The 25,043-nt window shown below is 41.6% G+C and overlaps 2 protein-coding genes across 3 annotated transcripts in view; one reads left to right on the forward strand and one right to left on the reverse strand.

The window, feature by feature from the left end:
• Nucleotides 1-1,076: 1,076 nt before the first annotated feature.
• PCLAF (PCNA clamp associated factor) lies at nt 1,077-9,710 on the reverse strand. Its single transcript, XM_033167741.1, has 4 exons — nt 9,499-9,710; nt 6,432-6,509; nt 3,666-3,828; nt 1,077-1,635 (listed from the first exon to the last, which is right to left on the reverse strand). Exons 1-4 carry the CDS (start codon nt 9,548-9,550, stop codon nt 1,572-1,574), a joined length of 357 nt encoding a protein of 118 aa, XP_033023632.1. The 5' UTR covers nt 9,551-9,710; the 3' UTR covers nt 1,077-1,571.
• Nucleotides 9,711-15,630: 5,920 nt separating this feature from the next.
• Nucleotides 15,631-25,043, forward strand: part of LOC117056510 (activating signal cointegrator 1-like) — a 38,285-nt gene continuing 28,872 nt past the window's right edge. The window contains exons 1-4 of one of the 2 annotated variants that reach the window (XM_033166952.1): nt 15,631-15,771; nt 19,721-19,887; nt 20,208-20,344; nt 23,890-24,111. In XM_033166952.1, the coding sequence (XP_033022843.1) occupies nt 15,683-15,771; nt 19,721-19,887; nt 20,208-20,344; nt 23,890-24,111 (615 nt within the window). In that variant the 5' untranslated portion in view covers nt 15,631-15,682. The remainder of the gene's footprint in view (nt 15,772-19,720; nt 19,888-20,207; nt 20,345-23,889; nt 24,112-25,043) is intronic. The other variant, XM_033166953.1, reaches the window with a different exon arrangement.

Consider the following 25,043-nt stretch of genomic DNA (forward strand, 5'->3'; position numbering starts at 1 on the left):
TCTAAATGCACCATATGGCTTATTATAGCATGATTCAAAAGAATTCAAATAGAGCAGGGTTACAGAAGAAGCGGGACGCAGGTGGCGCTGTGGTCTAAACCACAGAGCCTAGGGCTTGCCGTTCAGAAGGTTGGCGGTTCAAATCCCTGCGACGGGGTGAGCTGCCGTTGCTCAGTCCCTGCTCCTGCCAACCTAGCAGTTCGAAAGCACACCAGTGCAAGTAGATAAATAGGTACCACTCCGGCAGGAAGGTAAACTGGATTTCTGTGCGCTGCTCTGGTTCGCCAGAAGCGGCTTCGTCATGCTGGCCACATGACCTGGAAGCAGTCTGCGGACAAACGCCGGCTCCCTTGGCCAGTAAAGCGAGATGAGCGCCGCAACCCCAGAGTTGTCCGCAACTGGACCTGACGGTCGGGATCCCTTTACCTTTACCAAAGAAGCAGGTTCCCAACCCTGTCAACCAACATCTTTTCTTCTGGAAAAGTAAAAGCTATTCCCTTGTGTTGACTACGCAACATCAGAGTGGCTAACCCACAGCTTGTATCCTCAAGAAATCCCAAGTGATTTCTTGTGGCTCCATAATTTGTCAGCAGCAACAACAAATAATTTTCTTTCTTTTTCTTTTTTACTGAACTCACTTCTTTGTTTGAGATGGTGATGTTGGTCTCCCTTGTGCTGGTTTGGGCAAAAGTTTTCAGTCTCTGCCCACCCAAGGGCAGCAATGAGGGTGCAGATCTCTTCCTCACCCTGCTCATCAGATTAATCCAGTGAGTCTCAAACTTTTTTCTCTGGGTCAATACATCTCATTCTATTCCCACTATACCTTCCCTCTGTACATGTTAAACACTGTCTCATATGTGTTAAAGCATAAGAACTGGAACACTGACATGAGTCCCAGTATGTGAATAAGCAAAGTATATCCTGAAAGTGCAGGGAGAGGATACACAATGAAAGAATTTGAATTTGTTTCAGTGGCATTTACATTATATCCCTGATGTTATCACTACTGCCATTATTGACATACACTACTGCCTCTGGACCACACTCTGGCTCTCGCAGAATAGAAATGCACAATATAGAAAACTCAGAAAGTTATTTTATTACAAATTATGCTTTTTGGTGTTCCCAGTTTAAATAGCTGGAGTTTCAGTTTCACCCTTCTCTAACACTCAGAGAGGCCAAGACATATCACTCAAGGTAATGAATTGCATCAAAATACAAACATAGGTTTTTTAAAAAGGTAATACAGTCATTTCAACACTCATATGGCACAGAACTTTAGGGAGTGCAGAAAGAAGTAAACCACACCATTTAACGAAAACCCCATGATTACTACTTACTCAACACTGCAATTCTCGATGGGTATCTAAGCTCCCACGAAATAATTAGTTTTCTCAATTCCCTTAGAGTCATTCAAGTTTTAGGTTATTTTAGTAAACAAAACAGCATGCTAGGCTTTTAAAGACCTGTACTCAAACCAAAACACATGCAATATATACAGATTTACACACAAAGAAACCACAAACATTGAGCATGGCAAGATCCGTCAGAAGAAGAGGCAGGGCATCTGATCACATCTGATCACCTTCAGAAGGTGATTCGTCTTCAGCAGGATGAGGAGACAAGGGGCGAGCTCTGTGGAGAGGAGAGATTTTTATCATCCAAAAATCAACCGTACAGTGGTTAGAAGTGGTAACTCCTAGAGTTAGGAGATCCTTGTGCAGAAGTCAAGATTAAATCATATTTAATTATTTATATATTAGATAAGTATATTGTTAACTCCTATTATTGATATACCTTTTTTCTTTTTATTAAAAACGATTAAACAATTTAAAGGGTTTTTTAAAAACTTATTTTCAAAGTTTCTCATTTCATGTAACATGGAAAAGTATATATAAACATGGTAAGTGTAGGCATGAATAAATGATCAAGAATACCAAGGAGTCGCAACCTCAAATTATTTAAGAGATTGTAACATTGATGACAACACTGCAGATGTTTGCTATCGGAACTATTAAAAATCAACACAATAATGTTTGATCTGTTGTCAATGTACCACTACATATTGGAGAAAACAAACATTGTGGAGACAAAGATTTCTGTGCTCTAGATGAGATAGGTAATTCTGCCCAACTGCCAGCCAGAACATTTTGCCTGATGCAGTATGTCTGCTGAGATAATAATAATAATAATAATAATTAATTTGTACCCGTCCATCTGACTTACAGCACCTTTAAAAACATAGTAAACTGTTATAGGGAATCCACAAGTTCTGGCACTTTGGCAAACATTTAGTTTATACCCCAGGTTATTTTTGAAATAGGCTAGACAGAACAATTCATGGCCTGCATTCTCAGCATCCCAGTACCAAAACATTGTGAATGCAAATAGATGGGGCCATGCAAAGCATTGGAGATATTATGAACAGTTTCCTGTATCAGTTGCTACATTCTACATCTCCAGCTACCAATACCAATTGCCCCCCATCTATTTAGAACAAGTTATTCATGTTCCATGTTTCTCATTTATTAAAATACCATACATCCAAGTCAGCTATATTTAGGAAGCTAGTGCCCTTTAGCAAGGATTAAAGTATCCTAATGCAGGGTACTCAGCCTCTGGAATCTAGATTCTAACTGAAGATAAAAAATTAGTTTAACAAGACAAAATAATTAAAAAAAAAAAATCCTTCCAGTAGCTACTGGAAGGAATTTTTTGTTTTGTTTTGACTATGGCAGACCAACACGTGTAACTAGTTCAAAAAGATTATTCAAAGGCCCTCCTTTTGTAATGGATACTGATGATCGTGATCATCATGACAATAGACTCAGAAAGTCTTCTTCCCTAGTATGAAATCATTTATATCAAACCCAGCCCAATTCTGTATAAAAGGCTGCCTTTCTTAAATTCTGCTGGGAAACTATGGATGTGTTTTTAAGAGCAATACATAAAAAGCAACAAAGCAAAATTTATGTGTATTATATATGTGGAGTAACTTAAAAACCTAAAATTTTGCTCCTATTCTCCATGATTCCCAACAGGTTTTACCAAATGGTCATGCTGAGGAAGGGAGTTTAATTAGGACAAAGACCTAGTTTAACCGATGGTCCTTCTTGCAACCTAAGGCTAAGCTTGTTATCTGCGGGTGGAAGCAGAAGTCTCTGCAAGTGAGCAACTTGGGAATTGCTTGTTTAAGAAACAAGCATTCAGACGGAAATTGCAAACTTTATTTCAGCTCAGGGCCAACCTGTCCACAAGGCAGACTGAGGCAGCCGCCTCAGGCAGCAGAATCCAAGGGGCGCCGCTGCAAATAGACTCCCCCAGCACTGCCAGAGAAGTGGCTGCAGCAGCTTCCCGCGAGATCATGGGAGAGCCGCACAAAATTGAGCAGAGGCCTTGTACGATCTCACCGGAAGCCACAATCGCACAACCTTAATAAGCAAGACTTCAGAAGGGACATGGGGAGGCGGGTGCTGTGCAAGGCGGCACCTTCCTGTTTCACCCCAGGCAGCCCCTGTTTCAGCTTGTTCAGCAGCTAAATTTGAAACGGGTTCTGCAATCCCCACAGGAATGTTTCACAGCTCAGTACAATACATGGCTTATCACATTGCACTTTCCAACTGCAGTACAGTATTATCTTATTTTTTGCAGATCTCCTTTCTTACTTTCTTCTGTGCTTTCCTATTCCGCTGCATCCGGGCTCCTCAGGGACCTGGTTCTCCTTCTCCAGATGCTTTGGGGACTGTGTGAAGAATTCCCCGATTCCTTTTTGCCATGGCGGTGTTGGCCTCACACACACTGGGTTGCCACCAGCGTATTTACTTTCAGCTGCAAAATGTGGTTAAAAATACTTCAGCGCTGAGCAATCATAAAGAACTCAATGCACCCAAGATCATTAACTACAAAAGCTTCAATCCAAAAATGAAATCTGCATAAAAGACAGGAAACCTAGGGCATGAGGAATACAGGTAAGTTGCCAGGTGGTTTTACCCATATTCAGTTAAGTCTAAGGAAAGAGCCCTGATTAATGTTGTCATGGGCGTACCCAGCAAGGGGCAGGGGGGGGCAGCTGCCCCCCCGAAGCCCCCCAAAATTAAATGGTTATAATGTGATGAATCGAAACAAAATTAGGTAGGGCGATGGCGAATAATCAGTTGTTTACCACACTGAAATGGTGTAAAAACCGAGAAGTATCTAGAGCCACCTAGCGACTGGTAGAGGAATCTATGTCAGCCAGCCAGTGGGATTCGAGGGAGGGAGAGGTCTCTAGCGGGCTCTAACAGAGAGAAGAGGGAATCATCTAGAGGGGTCTAGTGAGTTCCACGTCACTATATAAACTGAGCCGCCCGCCGTTAGTTTATCAGTATTTTAAGTGCTTTCCCGTCTACCGTGGCTACTGTAGAACCATCTTTCAGTACCCTTTGAAGGGTAAAGACCTGGCTCAGAAGTACAATGGGAGAGGACTGGGTTGTGTTTGATGAGCGTCCATCGGAAATTCTTCAAGGAAAATCAGGACTGGATTGAAACAAAAGTTTTGAAAAAGTTTTCTTCAAACCCAAAAAATGATATTAGTATAAGACATGTAACTAGAATACAAATTTCAAAAAATTTCAAGCAAATAATTGTAATAACTACCGTAATAAAGCACTGCTATAATTATATATAATGTTCTTAAAAGTTTGGTTTCATTCGCCTTTTCCGTGCTGAAATGTCACAACCTGAACGACCATGGCTTGCCCCCCCCCCCAGTTTTGATCCTGGGTACGCCCCTGAATGATGTAACTATTTGCCAGATTCTAACATGTTTGTCAGAAGCAAAACTCAAATGATTTAAACTGCATAATCCCATAAAAGTTTAGTAACTAATTCCCACAGTTCACAGTACAGTACTGCAGTCTGCCTTTTAATCAAGTGCCTTAGGACCGCCGCCTAGATCTCAAATAGCAATGGATTCCTTGGATTCAGTGCATACTTGGGATGGTACACATCAGATACAGACTATTCAAGAAGTAACAGTCAAAGGGGAAGAAATGCAATTCATCATGAAGAGATACCCAGTCAGGATAGAGTATTTTTTATGTATGCCACGACAGCGGCTAGAATTTTATTGGCAAGAACTTGGAAGGGGGAAGAGCTACCGACAATTGAAGAATGGCAGACGAAGCTGATGGAGTACATGGAGCTCGCAGACCTGACCGCCAGAATCCGAGACCAGAGGGAGGAGAAGGTGTCGCAAGATTGGAAGAAATTTAAGGACTATTTAGTCAAGTATGTTAAACTGAATGTTTGAATATTTGAGCAGAAATATATAAAAGAGTCGGCTTTTAGAAGTTTAAGGTTAGTTATAATGGTTCAGAAGAAATTTTGATGTGATAGATCTATTTGCATAAGAAGGTTTCAAGATATAGAATACAAGTTAAGAAATATATTGGTTTAAATAAATTTAAAGAGCATTAGGATGTTGAGCATAAGTTAATGGGAAAAGAAATGAAGCTACCTAAAGAGTATATATGTTTTTGAAGACAGAGGAGGGACCAGGGGAAGTTCCCCCAAGAAGTTAAAAATAAGTTGAGAAACAAAAGATAAATGTTTGGTAAGGTTTGTATAAGTTTTCTTTTTTGTATGGTATTGTTGTGTTTTATATTGTTGATTGTGTATTATGTTTTTATTGTGTTTATGTATGTTTAATGTTGTTTTTGTTTTGTTTTATGGCAAAATAATAAAAATCTTATTAAAAAAAAAAAAAAAAGAAATGCAATTCATCAATTTAACATTATAGAAGAGTACCAAGGTTTCTCAAGCTTCTATGCTTTTCAAACTGCCAAGCTTGTTATTATTCTGTATTTGCAATTGGCATCAATTCATTGTTACTAATGAACTTACAAAAGGGAACTTTTTGTATGGAAAAATGAAACACTGGAAAATTAGTGATGGAAAGTAGTGCATGAAAATGTTCCACCTCACTTCACTAATTAAAAGTATGCAAGGCCAGAGCAGTGAAAACACAAAAGCAGCTTCTTCTGTAGTTGGAGAACTCAAGCACACTGGAGCCTTTCTTTAACTTATTGCAGCACTATTGCATCATGACAAATGGTTCCGGAATTAACTGCCCTGTTTGGTAAACACCAAATTCTTGTGCAGCAGAGCACTATCCAGTCAGAAGTTAACCCAAATTAGGATATCAGCAGCATTACATATTTTCCAAAGCATTACATATCTTCCAGACATGACGAAGAAAGTGGCTGAGCAGAGATCAGAGAATCCCTGTTTTTGTTTTTAAAGCAGTTAATCCACGTTTCCGTGCGCTGCTCTGGTTCGCCGGCAAGAGTCGTTTGCAACTGGACTTAACTGTCAGGGGTCCTTTACCTTTTTAATCCACAACACATGCCCCAAGCCACATAAAAGGCAGCCAAGACTCAAACCCTGCTCACCTTTCCGTGAAGTAGGAGAGGAGCCCACATCAGCGTTTCCGGAGCCCAGCACTTTCCGTGGAGCCCTGGCAGCCACCACTAGGGTTGTAGGAGAAGAAAAAGGTTAGATATTTTCAGAAACTTCACCCACAAAAAAAGATTTTGATTCTAAAGTCTACTTGATACCAGCACAACAAGCCTTTACCCTAGCTAGATGTGTGGGGTCTGGCTGTAGTTAATTCAATAGTTGGAAGGCACATAGCACATGCATGGAGATGTGGACCCCCAACTAACTTTCACAGGAAGGCAAGGTTGAATTGCAGTGCCAACCATACATGCAACTCTATTCTATACTGTACATGCATACTAACAAGGTCTTCTGAGTTCAACAAGGCCTAATCCCAGAAAAGGGCATGCAGGATCACAGCCCAATTACTGTACAGGGCTTTTTACTTCTCAAGTAAAACTGCTTACACATTTAAACCACAGCACAGCTATAGGTGAACAATAAACCCCATTACCAAGCATTACACTAGCACAAATAGAAGCCCTATGACAATCACCATCCCTAAATTTAGATATCCACCATAAGAGCCAACCTAGCGGAAAGGATAAGAAGCTAAAGATGTCCAGAAGTCTCCAGTTCAGGGCTCACCTCTGTTAGTGGCCACATTCACACCATACTGTTATGAGTTTGGCGTGGAGGGGGGAGGGCTGAATGCCTGGGCCCTCTTCTAATTTCTGGATCCAGCAGAGATTCAATTGCTGGAATAGCAACACCAGCCAGGTAATGGCCCGCTAAGCACTCAGCTACATTGGCAAAGGGGAAAAAAACTATTTTATATGTGTTGTTTATGCATTCTAATACTAACACCAGATGGCGCTGTGGAGTTCCGTTTTTGCTAACCCAATTTCTCATACAAAGTTTGCAAACTGAAATGCATCTTTGATGTGTCTAGATCCAGCCTACGTATGAGAACTAGGGGAGTGGCTCTGTGCCAGAGGGCAAATGGGTGGGAGCCCCTCCCTGAACTATTTGTTAGAAAGTCAAAAGGCCTCCTGATTAGGCGTTTTAGCTATGAGATGTTGAATGTTGTCTGTTTTAAACTGTTTCCCTGTTGCTATAGTTTTTATTTAAACTATGAACCAAGTACTTGTACATTAAACACTAATAGTGTTGTAGATATCACTGCAAATTTATTGTGCCATTTCTGTGGTTTTTAACTGACATGAGACTTAGTCTATTTGTCTGTATCATTTATAATTCTTATTTATAAACCCAATAAAAAGTTATTTTAAAAAGAGAGCCCTGTTTTGATTTCTGTTTTAATCCAAGACTGTGGTTATGGGAGAAAGAAGGCCCCTTTGGAGTGTTGATGCTGTGTACTCGGTAGGCTCAGGCTGTATATGTATCTAAAACCATTTATCCTAAAGACACCACAGTGTCTGCTGTGCCTCTTTCCAAAATCCTGGGACTCCTGGAATCTCAAACTGCTCAGAGATTGGGGTGGTGTGCAACAACACATTTAAAGTACCCGTACTGTAATACCACTGTGTTAAACAGTCATGGCTTCCCCCCCCCAAAGACTTCTGGGAGCTGTAGTTTGTCAAGGATGCTGAGAGTTGTAGCTTTTAGAGGGGAATAAAGGGATACAGTACTAACAATACCCAGACTTCATTGTAAATCGGGATGGATTGTTAAACCAGTGTTTTTCAACCACTGTTCCGCGGCACACTAGTGTGCCGCGAGATGTTGCCTGGTGTGCCGTGGGAAAATTACTTTATATATAGTCAATATAGGCACAGAGTTAAATTTTTTAACATTTTCTAATGGTGGTGTGCCTCGTGATTTTTTTCATGAAACAAGTGTGCCTTTGCCCAAAAAAGGTTGAAAAACACTGTGTTAAACCACATTGAGAATTGTACTTCTGTGAGTGGAATAGAGGTCATCTAACAATTCTCAGCACCCTTAAACTACAACTCCCATAATTATTTGAGGTTCACCATGACTGCTTAAAGTGGTATCCTGGTGCTTTCAATGTTTGATGTGAATGTGGCCTTTATTTCACTAGCTAACCTTAGGCCACTTGACAGAACCCATAGGTTTCTGCAGAGGTCCCAATAAGATATTTATAGTTCAGATATTTGCCCTAAGCCTCCAACACCAATGGATTATTATTTTTAAACACAGTTTAATGGATCTCACAATGCTCCAGAATGTATCTAAATGAGGTGTCCAGAGCACTGCAGGAAATTTAAAGCAGAAGCTCATAGCACACCTGCAATGAAATAAGATCAAGCCTGCCAACATAGGAAGGAACATGCAGAAGACTCTTGGTCAAAGGCAATGGAATGGCCCCTTCAAATCCTAGATCCCGCCCTATGGAAGGCCTTCTCAGCATCAACTTTTCCACGGCCAAGTAGAAAAGAAGAATGCCAACTAATCTTGCGGTAAGGATTGCAACACAGCTAATGCACAGGAAACACTTGGAACCATAAAACGCTGAAGATTATTCATTTCCTACCATCCCACAACTTGCCATACTCAAATCTCCCCAGGACTTCAAGGTCAATGCAGGAGTACTGCAAGTCTCGGCTCCACCGCCTGGCTCCAGAAATGGAGCATAGTTCTAGAAAGCTGCGAAGACATCCTCAGTTTTATATAACGATGCTTTCGAATATTTTCTTGCCACGGCCAGCGCCCCCACGAATGCAGGAGAAAGTGGGCCGTTCAGAATATCCGAGCAGGTTTAAGACAAACTAATCCAATCCATGCAAATATATTCCCAACAACCTCCCACCCCCCAAATCCCGGCCCAGTAACAAGACTCTCTCTCCCCGCTTACTTTTTTTTTTAAAGACTCTTTACCAACTTGGCCAAAGTTTTATGCCTCTAAAGATGCTCAGGGTGACACGTATGCTTCAGCTCTTCCCTCCATTTCATCCTCACAACAACCCTGTGAGGTAGGCTAGCCTGAATGACCACCCAGGCGCAGTTGCAGGGCTGAGAAAAAGTTGGACGCCGGCTTTCCCTACAATTTAGTACAGTGGTTTGAGACCCAAGTACACACTAAAACCTATGCCCTACCTTTCCGGTAGGCTCCACTGGTCCCGCCGCAGTCCGCCTTGGTCCGCACCATCCTGCAACGGCCTCTCGCAAAAGCAGAATCAGAGTGCAAGATGCAGCAGCAGCAGCAACGCCCGCTATAACTAAAAAGACCCGCGCAGTCTTCTAGCTTCCGAGACTTTCAAGCTGCCAAGTTTGTCCTTCCCGCGCGCGCGCCCCGCTCCCATTGGCTCTGGCGAGAAACCCGTTTGGCCAATCGCAAGCAAACCCGCGGCTGGCGTTTTGATCAGAGAACGCCATCGCTTATAACTTTAGTACATGTAACTCCTTTCGCCGAATCGCGGCCTGACCAATCAGAATTGCGGCTCCGCTGCGCGTGGGCGGGGGGGGGGGTGGCGCGCGCAGCGGGGAATGAATGGGTCTCGCTCGCCATTCATTCTTCAGAAAAGGCGTTCCAAAGCCTTTGACTCGGAACTTGCCCTGCAAATTCGATATCTGACCGTTTGGCCATGAATCGAAACAGCGGATTCCTCGTCCCACTGGTGGTCACCGTGGCTCAGCAGCGGGTGAATTGTGGTCTCCCTGCTGCTCCCCACTGCTATATACATAGCTGTCCACCCTCCCTGCTGTTTCCCAATGCTATAATAAGGGAATTTCCCGCAAAAAAGGGAAAAGGTCGACAGCTATGGGTCTCATCCGCGACTGTTGCTGAAAGCAGGCAGGCCTCAGCCCGTCTGTGCGGCGGTTGCTCGCGCCCGGCATCCGGGACGGACTGTGGAAGTGCATACATGCGCAGTCCATGCGGGATTCCGCACTTGCGTCCCGGATGCCAGGCGCGAGCGGCACCCCACCCGTGCGGCAACTCGTAAGGCTGCAGCACACAAGCAGAGAGTTGCCATGCAAGTAGCCGCTGCATGGAAGTGCTGGGTGGCGGCTTGAGAGTTGGGGGGGGGTGGCAGCGCCGAGTGTCACCCCCCCTCCAGGCCGGATCTGGGGGTGTGCCGCTCTCAACCTTCCTACACCACTGCAGCCTCCTCTCGGGAACTTGCAGCACAATATGTGGCTCCAATTTATTTTATGTTGTGAGGGGGTTCAGGATGGCTTGGGATCAGGAAAAGTGAAAGGGCCAAAGCAAGAAGAGCACCAGAAGGCAGTTGCCACCCACAATACAGATATCCTCTGCACCAGTATTCACTGGTGTCCATTGGGGAATGGTAGGGCAGAAGTACTGGTAAGTGACCAAACAGTCAATGGAGCCATAACCAATGAGAAGTAGAGCCAACCAATTATAGTTTTGTCCCCATCCTCTTCCATGCCGTGGTCTACAAGGGCAGCATCAACACCAAGGACCCACCCACCCCAGACTGGTTGTAAATGGGAAAGCAGGCTGGTGGGAGCTGGCTGAGGAGAGACTGAAGTTGGCAGGGCAAAGCAGATGTTCTGCTATTGGACTACATCCCATCCTCGTAGAAACCATACTCACCCCAATAAAAGCCAAAATCTGCAGAGAAAATAATGAAACAGAGTTGCACAACCCAAATCAGAGATGGTCCATGAATCATATACAGCCCAATACTTCCCTTGGGCGGAAGTTGGCCTAACATTGGATTCAGCCCCAAGAAGTTTGTTCTCTTTAGTGTGGTTCCCTCAAGGCCCACCACAAAGTTTGCCTTAAAAAAACACAACTACTTAAAAAAATGTTTTTTTACTGACTGCCCCTGTGGGTCCTTTTTTGCCAAATAATATTGTATGTCCCCCACCAGGCATCTTCCAAATGCATCTATTTTCTGTTGTAAGAATATCAAGGTCATGTATATAATGTTCCTAAGTGTGCCAAGCAAACAGGGCCACATGTCTGAGGCAGACAGTCCTGACACCATTTTGACTCTCAAAACTGACCAATTGTTTACCAAATGTTTCTCTGCAAGGAGGAAGGGGTTGAGGGAACCTTGCCATTGCTCAGAAATTAAGTAATCACCATCTCAAAGGAATGGCTGGCTACTCAGGAAAGGCAATCAGATAAGACATATAAATTGGCAGGCAGGAGAAAAACAAACATCAGATTTATTTTGAAATTTGTTGAGAGACAGCCTTTTCTGTGATGAAGGCATGAGGTATCTGGGGTGGTGGTCTTGGGCTACACCCCTTCTGTGATGGATGTGTGAGGTTTTGTGGGGGGGGGCTGGACTCCTAGGGGGATTTTTAAAAATGTCTTTATAAGTGCTTGCACGCATGGCTCTGGGTCCCTCCCCGGCTCTCCTATGTGTGGGGAGGTCAACCCTGTTTCAACAGAACAATAAAGATCAAGCTTACTAGATGCTTTGCTTCTAAATATTCTCTGGTTGGCCTCTGTTTTTTTACTCCTACTGATGGAGAACCTGCAAAGGATTTTACAAGGGCTCTTGTGTACCCCATAAGGGAATAAGGGCAGATTTTTGCTTATTTCATTTCTAACATGTTTCTGTAAGTAAAATAAAAATAAAAAATCTGACTGCTCCTGCAAGTCTTCTTTGGGAAGGTAGCCTTCATAATTGCAGTTCTCACTATTCACATTTCAGCCACACCCACTGTAAGTTCAATATGGGGCACTATGCCCTGTGCCCCAAAAGATTAGCTATCTTGTTGTTGTCGTTCAGTCGTGTCCGACTCTTCATGACCCCATGGACCACAGCACGCCAGGCACGCCTATCCTTCACTGCCTCTCGCAGTTTGGCCAAACTCATGTTAGCTATCTTACCATAGATGAAACATAGTACACATCTACAAATTGTAAATGATAGTGGCCTGGTACAACAAGGCAGCTTACTGTGTTCCTCAAACACATGGAGCTCAATAGGGCTTACTCCCAGGACAGTGTGTCTGAGTTACAGCAGTAGTCCTATGCACACTTATCTAAGAGTAACTCTTACCACAGTAAGTCTCTCAAGAGAACCAGTGCACTATAAATGAAAGTTAATCATGAATTAAGGCTGGTACAAACACCTTGCTGATTTCAACTGTGTGCATCCCTGCTTGTTACTGAATACAAGCCTTACAGGTGCTAAATGCCTGCCATTATCTATCTTGAATGGTTCCATTCAAAACCAAATACAGCTGAGCTAATTAGGTATAAAGCCAATTTAAGCTCACTTTGGCATTCCCATTTTTTTGTTAAAGCGACTTAATTGGTATTAGAGCACTTTAGTGCCGTTTACCAAAGAGTAATTGTAGTAATCTGCAGCAACAAGATTACAGCACAAGAATAACAATTGTATTTAACTTGCTGTGGAATGAGCTGCCCTTAAGCAACACATTCCACCAGAACCACAAAAGTGACTGAAAGAGGAAGAACAAAATCAAAAATAAAAAAATCCTTCCAATAGCACCTTAGAGACCAACTAAGTTTGTTATTGGTATGAGCTTTCGTGTGCATGCACACTTCTTCAGGTACAGACTGAAAGAGGAAGAAATAGGCAATCTATAATAAGAAATAGGCAATCTATAATAAGGTTACCAGATTATTATTTTTTTTATTAATCTGGGGACACTTTTCAACTTCAATTGATTTTGTATGGGGACTGATTTGTAAATCTGGGGACTGTCCCCGGGAAACGGGGACATCTGGTAACCTTAATCTATAACACACGTAGAGAGAACACATTGGAGATATAAAGCAAAACAAACTGATTGATGCAACACTACAATGCAAAGTCAAATTTGACACAATTTATTTCTGTCCTCCATATTCAAGACCTGAGAAAAATGGTGCTTTTTATTACTGGCTAACAGTTTTATTAATGGCTAACAGCTGTCTTGCTACAAAGGAATTTCAGAAATAGACTGGAAAGAGAAGTTGCTGAATTGCAACTCATTACCAAACTTAAAACCATGGAGAGACCTGGTCTGAACAAAGACATTGGATTCTTATCTCATTATACATGACAAAGCTATTTTTAGCCATCTCACCCCTTGCTTTTTCCTGTAAGACCAATTGCAGTCGTTAAAAGTCGTCAACAGGTTTCCCACACCTATCAGCTGACCAACCATTCCCACCACCCTTCTGAGTAATACCCCTCCCCACTCTCTCACTATATATAAGGGTCTGGTGACTTCTGTTTCAGTGTATCAAATTGGGCCCCACTGGGTAGCCCTGAGTCTAATATTTTTATTATTATTTTTAAAAAATTATAAGATTTTCCAATTACAAGCACAAATCGTTACATGGTTAAACTTTTCATACAGGCCCCTCTCCCACCGAGGGGAGCGAAATATCCAAACCCCCCTCTCACAGGAGCAGACAAGATCATTCCACATTTAACCTCTGCACTTTTCTAATGGGCCATTGTCTTTGTTCAGACCAGGTCTCTCCATGGTTTTAAGTTTGGTGATGAGTTGCAGTTCAGCAACTTCTCTTTCCAGTCTATTTCTGAAATTCCTTTGTAATAAGACAGCTACTTTGAGATTTTGTACTGTATAGAATGTCCTGGGAGATTTAAGTTTTAGTTCAGGACAGATTTAACAGTTGTTCTCACAACACATTCATAAACTTTTTGGATTTGCTAGCTGGTTTGTCACCAACATGAAAAGTTTGGAAAGCTCTGTCCTAGTGAAATTCCTAATGAGTTTTCAGAGTGGAGTGGTTTTTAGACTGTAGTGATATGCTTGTAGGGGGGTAGAACCAGGGGCGGAGGAAGGGGGTGCGATCTGCCCTGGGTGTCAACACTGAGGAGGGGTGACAAAATGCCAGGTGGCACTCACCGCCAGGCCTGCAGCACGCCCTAGCCACACATCTCTCCTGGGAGAGACACAGTGGCTTGGGCATGCGCTGGCTCCGTGCTGCCCAAACGGTCCGCCCACTGCCTCCCCCCAGCTGTAGGGTGGCTGAGTGGGAGGAGGCAGGCAGACTCCAGAGGCCCTGCAGTGTGCCCCGCCCCTATGGGCGGCTTGCCCTGCCCCTGGGTGCGCCATCCCAGGTGCCCGAGCGCCTTCCTCCACCACTGGGTAGAACTAAGACATACTGAATATATGGTAATGGTAAACTTGCTTCCCGTTCATCTAAAATGACTTTGGAGTTTAAATTTGCTTGCTACATTTAGCATATGAATACAGTAGTAAAATTAAATGTTACTTACTTAAGATGTATACATTTGTTCCAAATTTCTTTCAGCTCCTGTTTCAATAGCCCATTCTATACAGGAAACTTACTGTCATATCTCAATGTGTGACATGCACAAAAGAAAAAAAGTGCAATGATATGAATTGGCAAAAAAAAAAAAGCTTTTGTCTTTTTGAACTTTACACACTAGCACGTAACAATAATATTGCTTTATAGACTGGGCTGATTAGAACCAGGCCAGAAATCAATTCAGAGCAGTGAATCACGAATCAAGCAGTTACTCTTTGTATATTAACAGAGGAGGTATACAGCCATTTTACCAAGTGGCACAGGCAATGCTTTGAAATATATGAAGGGAAGGAAACCACAGGAGGCCTCCCCCCCCCCTTGCTGGTGTTGCTGCTGGTTTCAAGGCCAGCTCAGCCCACAGATCACTGTCTCCTTTGTGTATGTGAAAAAAAGAAAGGCAGTTGGACACAGTGCACCATTTCCCACCCCTTGCAGAATATGGAAACTGCTTGAGCAGAACTCTGAGCCTTTGGAACTGCAGCAGGGTAAGAACTTGTGAGAATGGCATCTCCTTCTGTGGGATTTTTATCCCAATTTTCTGCTTCCATTTCTTAATTATCTATACATACTATCGCCTGTTCTTTTCACTATGTATTTCTTTTCACTATGTGAGGTAGGTTTAGGGTGAGATGGGATTACTGGCTCAAGATCACCCACCCAGTTTGCTTCCTGGTTTAGAGAAAATGAGGATCCAAGTATCTTCCACCCTTATCTATATCACCCTGTCTCCTAGATAAACCACACTTTGCTTATGTTAGGATCAGAGGTACAGCTTGGCAATTTTAAACTCTAAGTAATGGTCTGCTAGTGTCCGCCTTCTTTAGGATCCTTTTCTTAAGACGATCCTGGGACCTGACGACTGCTAAGCGGACCTAAAGATCTGTTCTTCCGGATCAAATTAGTCCTGGAACTATCGATGCACAGCCGTAGTTGCTGAGCCGAGATTGTTTGGCGTTGCACCAAGGTGCCGCCGGCTTAAGGAGAAGGTGCACCCGCTCTTTCCTTCCCCCAGCACTGAGAGGAATTCGGGCAGAAGACGGGATGGAGGCCGCGGCTGGGGCGCTCGTGTCGTGGTGTGTGGGGCAGCTGCGTGGCGGCTTCGGGCTGGACGTCGGCGAGGAGCTTGTCCAGTGAGCTGTGGGGAGAGGAGGGGAGGGGAGGGGGAAAGCGTCGATTCGCCGGGCCCGTTACCCCGCGCGGTGGTTGCAGAGAGAAAGAGCTGCCGGCGTTGTGACAGGGAGAGCCGAGTCGCCCCCTTTTCGCTTGACAGGCGACCGACGCTAGGCCCGGTGGGGCTCCTGTGCCTTTAGCAACTGTGGGACAGGCAGAAATGCCTATACAGGCACCGGAATTGACGTATATGTTGTTATTATTATTACAGTGGTACCTTGGTTCTCAAACTTAATCCGTTCCGAAAGTCCGTTCCAAAACCAAAGCGTTCCAAAATCAAGGCATGCTTTCCCATAGAAAGTAATGCAAGACGGATTAATCCGTTCCAGTCTTTTAAAAGTCTAAAACAGCAACTTAACATGAATTTTACATGCCATCTCAGGACTTTTTAATTGCTCATCTTCTAACATTGTGTATGCAGTCAAATGCCAACAGTGCCCTTCAGCTCTCTATATTGGACAAACAGGCCAAACCCTACGCCAAAGGATAAATGGACATAAATCTGATGTCAGGAATCACAAGACAGAGAAACCAGTAGGAGAACACTTCAGTCTCCCAGGGCATTCTATACAAGATCTCAAAGTAGCTGTCTTAATACAAAGGAATTTCAGAAATAGACTGAACAAAATAAAAAAATAAAAGAATCCTTCCAGTAACACCTTAGAGACCAACTAAGTTTGTTCTTGGTATGAGCTTTCGTGTGCATGCACACTTCTTCAGATACACTGAAATAGAAGTCCTATTTCACTTCTGTTTCAGTGTATCTGAAGAAGTGTGCATGCACAGGAAAACTCATACCAAGAACAAACTTAGTTGGTCTCTAAGGTGCTACTGGAAGGATTATTATTATTATTATTATTATTATTATTATTTATTTTGTTTTGACTATGGCAGACCAACACGGCTACCTACCTGTAACTAGAAATAGACTGAAAGAGAAGTTGCTGAATTGCAACTCATTACCAGACTTAAAACCATGGAGAGTCCTGGTCTGAACAAAGACATTGGATTCTTATCTCATTATACATGACAAAGCTATCTTTAGCCATCTCACCCCTTGTTTTTCCTTTAAGACTAATTGCAGGCGTCAACAGGCGCCAACAGGTTTTCCACACCCATCAGCCAATCACCCATTCCCATTCCCACCACCCTTCTGAGTAATACCCCTCCTCACTCTCTCACTATATATATGGGTCTGGTGACTTCTGTTTCAGTGTATCTGAATAAGTGTGCATGCACACGAAATCTCATACCAATAACAAACTTAGTTCTCTAAGGTGCTACTGTAAGGATTTTTTTATTTTTTATTTTGTTTTGACTATGGCAGACCAACATGGCTACCTACCTGTAACATGAATTTTACTATTTAACAATACCATTGAGCCATAAAATGAAAGCAATAATCAATGTACTGTACTATAAAATAAATAAGACAGTGTTGCAGATGATAAAAATTAAAATTATTTTTTTTTCTTACTGCACTGATTATAGTCATTGCTTGGATGGGGGGCTTTTATCCATTTATGCAGTCACACAATCAATCAATCAATCAGTAACTGAACTGGGTTCCACATGGTCACAAAAACAAATAACCGAAAAAGCCTCAAAAACAGAAACACAAAATAAATAACAAAAACAAAAGCAACAAACTTAATTTGTTCTGGAAGTCCGTTCGAAAACCAAGGCACAGCTTCTGATTGGTGCAGGCACACCGAAAACAATAGCTGACAGCCATATTGGATGTTTGGCTTCCGAAAAACGTTTGAAAACTGGAACACTTGCTTCTGGGTTTTCGGCGTTTGGGAACCAAAGTATTTGAGAACCAAGGTACCACTGTATTTGTGTGCACAGTATCCCTGTACTCCTTACACCACTGAGCAGAAAACACGTAGGCCTGTTGAATTTCTCTCTCTCTACATACATACATATATAAATGGATCCCTGTTCCCCTCAAATATGAGAGTGCATAAACAAGATCATGATGGGTGTCTTCACGTGAACCTGCTTTGAATAGCTATAAAGCCTGGGTTTTGGACTCACAATTCCTAACAAATCTGAATTCTAGCCACACAAAGCATTGGCAGGAAGGAAGAAGAATGGCAATAAATTGATGTAAATGTCATAAATGACTATTTTTAAATTTTCAGATTCATCATCAAGCAAACAAATAAAACAATTTTCATAAGTTGCCTTGGACTAACCCCTCCACTTTTGTGGGTCCTTATGTTAACTTTTTCTCCTGCATCTTCTCTGTTAATCCAATTCTATTTAATCTCCAATAAAACCATAGTCCAGCTTTTAACTACGAGCATCATTCCAATCCTACTAATAATTTTAATTGTTTACAATGATTTTTTTTAGATAAATTGTATATTTTCACCATTATTATTGGAATTTTTGGGATTCCTGATCAGTTTAATCTGCCATTCTTTTCTGGAAGAGACTGTGCCTGCTTTCCATCTCTGGGCTAATAGTGTCCAGGCAGCAGTAGTCACATACATAAAAAGTCTCTTCTGATTCACTTGGAATTTTGACACTTACAATTCCTAAAAGAAATTATTCTTTTTTTTTAAAGAAAATGTTATTCTAAGGCCTGCTGAATTTCTGCTTGTCCTGTTCAGTTAAATCTATTTACTTACAATAATAAAATCCTGGCAACTTTTGCTCCTAGGCTGTAAAAAGTACTGTTAAAGTCCAAACAAGAATGGTCATCTGTCATGGATTCTTCAGCTAAGATTCCTGCATTGCAAGGGGTTTGACTAGATGACCCTTGGGGTCCCTTCCCACTCTACAATTCTATGATTCTAAGAATAAAGTTACAATTAGTTAAACAACAACAACCTAGTTAGGAGACTACTGTAGATTGCATGCACGAAGGACCCACGCTAAAAGAGACGGAAATATCAAAGGATGAAAGAACTTTTTTAAATGTTTATGTAACATTTATTTTTTAGTAACATTTCACTTTCTATATAACATATTTTTGTTAACCGATGAGTGGTGTATTTTCTTTTTAATTTTTTGATGTAATATTCATATATATACACACATATACATACACACACAGATATATATATATATGCATGCAGAGGGGGGGGGGGAAGGACAATGGTAGCTGTTGCAGCTGCTGCGTATATCTGTCCTGTAAAGTGCTCCACCTGCTGATTTCGGCAGATCAAAACACTTAAAAATACAGGCAGAGGCTAGAATGGCTCCCTTCTCCCTGCCTCATCTAGCTGACAGCCTGGTTGGTACCTCAGTTCCTAGGGCACCACTGCTTTTGAATGTCTCTTTTTTAACTAGGAGGAAAAAAATCTTAATAATAAATCATGTTTTAAATAATAGGATAAAAAATAAGAAGAAACCAATTTTTTTGTATAGCAGCACCTACACGTTGAAACTCCCTGCCTATTAACATCAGGGAGTCACCTTTCCTATACACTTTTTGGTACCTATTTAAACATTTTTATTTATGCAAGCCTATTCAGATGTAGAGAAGTTACATGTATTTCCTTTTAGCTACTGTTGATTTTAATGATATTTTGAATGTGTTTAAATACTTGCTTTTAACTGTTTTATCAATAATTTTTCTTTTTATACTTTGTAAACTGCTTAGAGGTTTTCTTGCAATCAAGTGGTAGGTAAATTTTGTTAAATCAGTAAGAAAGGGTGCACTGATCTTTCTGAGTGTGGAGTTTGTGTATTGTTTCCTGATGCATTCAACCATAACTCTTAATTTGCTACTACATTGTCTCATTTAGTTCTTTATTTTGCCTCAGTGCCCTTAGAAGTCTTATTATACAAATACTGTAGCATGTTGAGAAATTAAGTAGCAAAAACATTTAGCCTTCATGTTCTCTTTTGAACAAGGCACTCCTTCAAGCTTCTGCACTTTCTGTTCCTTTATAGATATATCTTGTCTATTGAGGATGAGGAGGAGATTCGAGATTATGTTACTGACCTAATCCAGGGGGCAGATGGCAAGAAGAAGAACTTTGTGGATGAGCTGGTAGCCAGATGGCAAAAGTTCTCTCAGCCATCTTCTGACCCTTTGCCAATATATCGGAAAAAAGATGGTAAGTGGGAGTATAATGAGGCAGTAAGCAGAAGAAATAACTGTTTGATTGCTAAATTGCAACATTTTTAGATTACCACTGAATCCAGTTGCATTACTGAAAAATATGATATTGTTCTTGGTGCTCCTCATGAAAGGTGCTGATGGTAAATTGTTGCACATTGACTTGTGCTGATGGCAAGAGATGTGGTGTAGAGAGTGGGGCAAAGCATCAGCTGGATGGTGCCATGTAATGAATTCTGTAAGTGAATGTTACAAGGAAAAGGGGGAGGGGAGTGGCAGGAGCTATTGAATTTTTCTTTACTGTGCATTATCTTTTAGATATCTCAGAGGTTCTTCGGCCAGGAGACCAAGTCAAGAGGGGAAGACGCAAAGGGAGAAACAAACAGGAAGCACCTGTTCATGTTGAAGCTGAACAGCCTGTAGAGGAAGTAAAAACACCACTAGATTTAGCCAAGGTAGGTGCATTTGTTGTCCACCATTGGGTCAGATTGACATTGTGGGTGCTTTATCCAAAGACATAAGCCTAATCTTCAAAACAAAAAAAAGTATTGGTTGTAATTTTTTACTTGAAGAGCATAAAGGGGCCATTGTATTTCAGTTGTGGGGACTGATAAGGAGTCTGCTATTCTGAGAGTCAAATGTTTCATCTTTTATCATGGAATGCACGAATAAATCTGTCATCAATGGCCAAAATCTTTCCACTTTCTGTCCACATGCCTTTTAAGGACACAAGTAGGAAAAGTTAAAAAGGGAAATCACCTGAAGCCCAAATTAGAGTTTAAGGAGTTCTGACTGTTGATTTCTTACATACTTTTCTTGTTGAGAATTTAAACAAATATGCAAAGTCAGTGTGTTCTGTTCCTTTTTCTTCTGTGGCTAAAAAAACCCCAAAGGATTAATCGCATACTTTCTCTTTGTAATTTTTTATTAACAAAATTTCAATACATACAAATCAATCAATAGCATCATACATATTTCCTCCCCCTCCACTGCTCTCCGCTCTGCTCCCCCTCCCCCTCCCCTCCCCTTCCCAGACTTCCCCCAGCTTCCCCAGCTGTTTTCTTAATTCACCTTCAGATTACAGTACTTCTGCATATTGTACATATAAAAATGTACCCTCCTGTTTTTCAAATTCATATTTTGCCAATAAGATTTGTGAATGTTTATTCAAATCCTGCCAATGATTCTAATTCGCGTTGTTTTTTTCAAATATCTTATAAAAAATTCCCATTCCTCCTTAAAGTCCTGATTGTCCTTTTCACGCAATTTATTTGTCAGTTTTGTCAATTCTGCATAGTTCATCGATTTTTCTTGCCATTGTTCCTTTGTTGGTATTTCCTCTTTCTTCCATCCTTGTGCCAGCAAGACTCTTGCCACAGTCGTAGCGTACATAAACTTCTTATTTTATTTGGTATATCTTGTCCTAATATTCCTAATAAAAAAGCTTCTGGCTTTTTAACAAAAGTCCGTTTGAACATTTTTTTTCATTTCGTTATAGACCATTTCCCAATATTTTTTAACTTCTCTACATTCCCACCACATATGAAAAAACGTCCCTTCTTTTTCTTTACATTTCCAGCATTTGTTAGTCTTGGTTTTGTACATTTAGCTATTTGGACTGGTGTAGTATACCATCTGTACATCATTTTCAAATAATTTTCCTTCAGCAAAACCCAATCTGTAAATTTTAAAATTACTTTCCACAGTTTTTCCCAATCCTCAAATTATATATTGTGGCCCACGTCTTGGGCCCATTTTATCATTACTGATTTAACCTCTTCATCTTTTGTCTCCCATTGTAACAAGATACTATAGGGATTCTTCAACAACTTTACCTTCTCTTCTACAACTTCTTCCTGAAATCTAGAAACAAAATAACTGAACCCTTTTTTATTGTCCTCCTTGTAAATTTCATTTAATTGTAATGTAGTCAGCTCTGCACATATCCCTTTACTTCCTCATAATCTTTTAATTTCCATTTTCCATCTCGATCTTCTAATAAGTCTCTGTATGTAGGCCATTTTTCTTTCTTGCCAAGCGGTTTGAGTAGTGAAGCCTCAATTGGTGATAACCACCAAGGTGTTTTCTGTTCTATCAAATCTTTATATATTTCCCACAATCTTATTAATGATTTCCTAATTATATGGTTGTAGAATCCTTTATGTATCTTTCCTTTCCCATACCAAAGGTATGCGTGCCACCAATGGCATACTTTCTCATTTAGACTGCTTTGTTTGTCTCAAAGTCTTCCAGAGTGTGCAGTCCATGCTATTTTATCTCAAAAATATTTTCCACTCACCAGGTTTTCCAAGTTTTGCTGACTTGCAATAACATTAAAAGTGGAGAGAGGGTACAATTTAGCTGGATCAAACTCTGAGGTGGTCTTCATCTGCTTCCCTTTCTCTCCTGGTATCTTTCTAACAGGGCAGTTGGTAATAGATAGCCCAGCTAGAGCAGGCCCTAATGGATTTATTGCCTGCCTGCCTAGCTCCCTCCTTCTCCTGGAAAGCTTTCCATAGGGTTCTTTGTGATAGATGGCACTGTAATCTCAGCAGATCTCTTGGCAGCTGAATAAGTGTTGCCTAATCTTTTACCATAAAAATCACAGTCAATAAAGCCATTGAAATGGATGAAGTGACTACTGTTTCTAAATAGTTGACGCATTGGTTTTTGTGTTCAGATTTTTATTCACAATCAGAAATAAATTATTATTATTATTATTATTATTATTATTATTTTTAAAAGAGTATGCCACTGTTTCTTTTATTCAATACAGTGGGAACACTTGTGACCAACAGCTTTAACACACTGTTAGGGTTTGCAAATTTCCCATCATTTTGATTTGGCACATTCATGCTACCTTTTTTTTTACACAATTTATTAAATAATTCACACCCTGTTTTCCAGTTTGTTCAAAGCAATTTCCTGTGTATATTTAAGTACAATTTAAAAAATCATATCAGTACATTTTATGAAAGCCCAGTAGACCCACTTGATAAAATGTAATCCAGATACCAATTAGGTGCTCCTTTACTTCATCCTCTCCAATGGCCACCTGTAAACTTGCATTAAGAAATCCTTTCCTGTCTCATAGGAGGTTCCCCACTTCACTAAACTCACCCCACACTCATACGGTGGAGACCCCACCCCCACCCCATATTCAACCTTTTGGTTTCCTTGCTCTCTCACAACTGGCCACCAACTTTCTGACAGATGCACATGGAGTGGGTGTTGCTCCCCCTCCCCTCTGCTGCCAACCAGCAGATGCACTCATGGGTCTTTTCAAGGCAATGGGAATACAAAGTTCTGCCCCTCACAAATGAAGTAAGAACAAAAGAAGAGCCTGCTGATCAGGCCAATGGCCAATCTAGTCCAGCATTCTGTCCTCACAATGGCCAACCAGATGCTTCTGGGAAGCCCATCAGCAGGACCCGAGTGCAACAACACTTTCCACTTCTGATTTCCAGCAACTGGTATTCGGGGGCGTATGGACTAACAGTGGAGGTTTGTTTGGCGTTCTGAGGGCCATGGCAGTTTTCTCTTCTTTTTCCCAAGTAGGGTGCCTTAAAGATCTCTTCATATCTCATGAAGGCATAGGACAAATCCCTGCAATCAAATCTCAGAAAGTTGTTTGTATGGTTCTGTGCTTGGCAGAAATAGTTCTGCTGCCATGATTCCCTATTCTCATAATGATAGTTTGATGATACAGATGACATGGCTTCTCATCCTGCATGATAAAGTAAGTTGATAAAGTTAAGCTAGAGATAACTGGAATACTTCCCTGATAGGTGAGGCATAAAAAACTTGAGTACCAAACAAACTCTGCAAGAGGGGACAATGATTAGGTTGTTTTGTCCTGGGAGAACCTTCCGCAATCTTTACGTTGGTCAAAAAGAAGTGGAAAAATAGGTAAGGCATTCCAGTTCAGAAGATTCTCACTCCAGTTGTTCTCTGAAATGTGTTTTCTTCTCCCCTCCTGCAACACCTCCGCATAACTTAGGCCCAGGAGATAAACAGCGGCAGCTCCTCCTGCAAGAAGAAGGCAAAATACGTCAATTTGTACACGAAGGAGGGTCAAGACAAACTGACAGTCATGCTCCCGGGGCGCCACCCTTGCGAGTGCCTGGCTCAGAAGCACAAGCTCATCAACAACTGTCTGACATGTGGGCGCATCGTCTGTGAGCAAGAAGGCTCTGGGCCTTGCTTATTCTGTGGGACACTGGTATGTTAACAACCTCCTGTATATATTTGTGTGCCCCTCAGTTTCTACCTTGCTTAATTATATCAGGTTAGCACTATATTGTTCAGTATCCTGTATAGTGCACTAAGCTATATCTGTTTTACTTCTCAGGGAAAAGAGGAAAGACTTATCCCTCTTTGCTGTTCAGATCTAAATCTCTCATCAAAGAGAGAGCTGCTTCTCATGTGACATGGTTCTTAGACCTTCTTTTGAAGTTTTATTCTAAACATAGTTTGCCTCACAGACATAAGCTTATTTAATGTCCCGAAATCTTGCTTTGAAACTTCATAAACCAGTACCATGAGAAGCAGTTCCAGGACAATTACAAGGGCTGTCATGGAAGCTGCATTTCAGAACTCCTGGTGGATTTTGGTATTGAGCAGGCAGCAGGTGAAAGGTGGAGTTCAATGGATTAACCCCACCTAGCAAATTGAGGTACAATCTGAAACGAGAGCCATGGGAAGCAGACAAAGACAGGAGTGCACCTCAAATCTTCTTATGGCTGCCCTTTCATATATGCACAGTGCTTAGAAAAAAAAATAGGCACTTGATAACAGGTGTTATTAATAGTGTGTAGAAATTTCATTTTCTGGATCTAGATGGCAGGCTGTGAGCAGCAGAGGGGGATGCTGCTTGACACATTGTGGAGTTACTGCTAGTCAGTGTAGACAGCATTGGGCAGTGGCCCAAATATGTATTTGTGGGCCCACTTCTTAATTTATTATCATGTTTTCAGATGGTGCTAGTTCTGTTAGTGTGACTCCCCTTGGCTCAGGCTGTGACCCAGTGTTGGGTTCTGACCAATGGGCCATTTGAGGTATAATGGGCTAGATGAGGATGGGGTCTTTGGATGTTTGAAAATTTTGAGTCTTGGACCCAAACTATTGGGTGCTGGTGCATCATCTGGAACATGG

Source organism: Lacerta agilis, chromosome 13, assembly GCF_009819535.1.
Source record: "Lacerta agilis isolate rLacAgi1 chromosome 13, rLacAgi1.pri, whole genome shotgun sequence".
NCBI lineage: Eukaryota > Metazoa > Chordata > Lepidosauria > Squamata > Lacertidae > Lacerta > Lacerta agilis.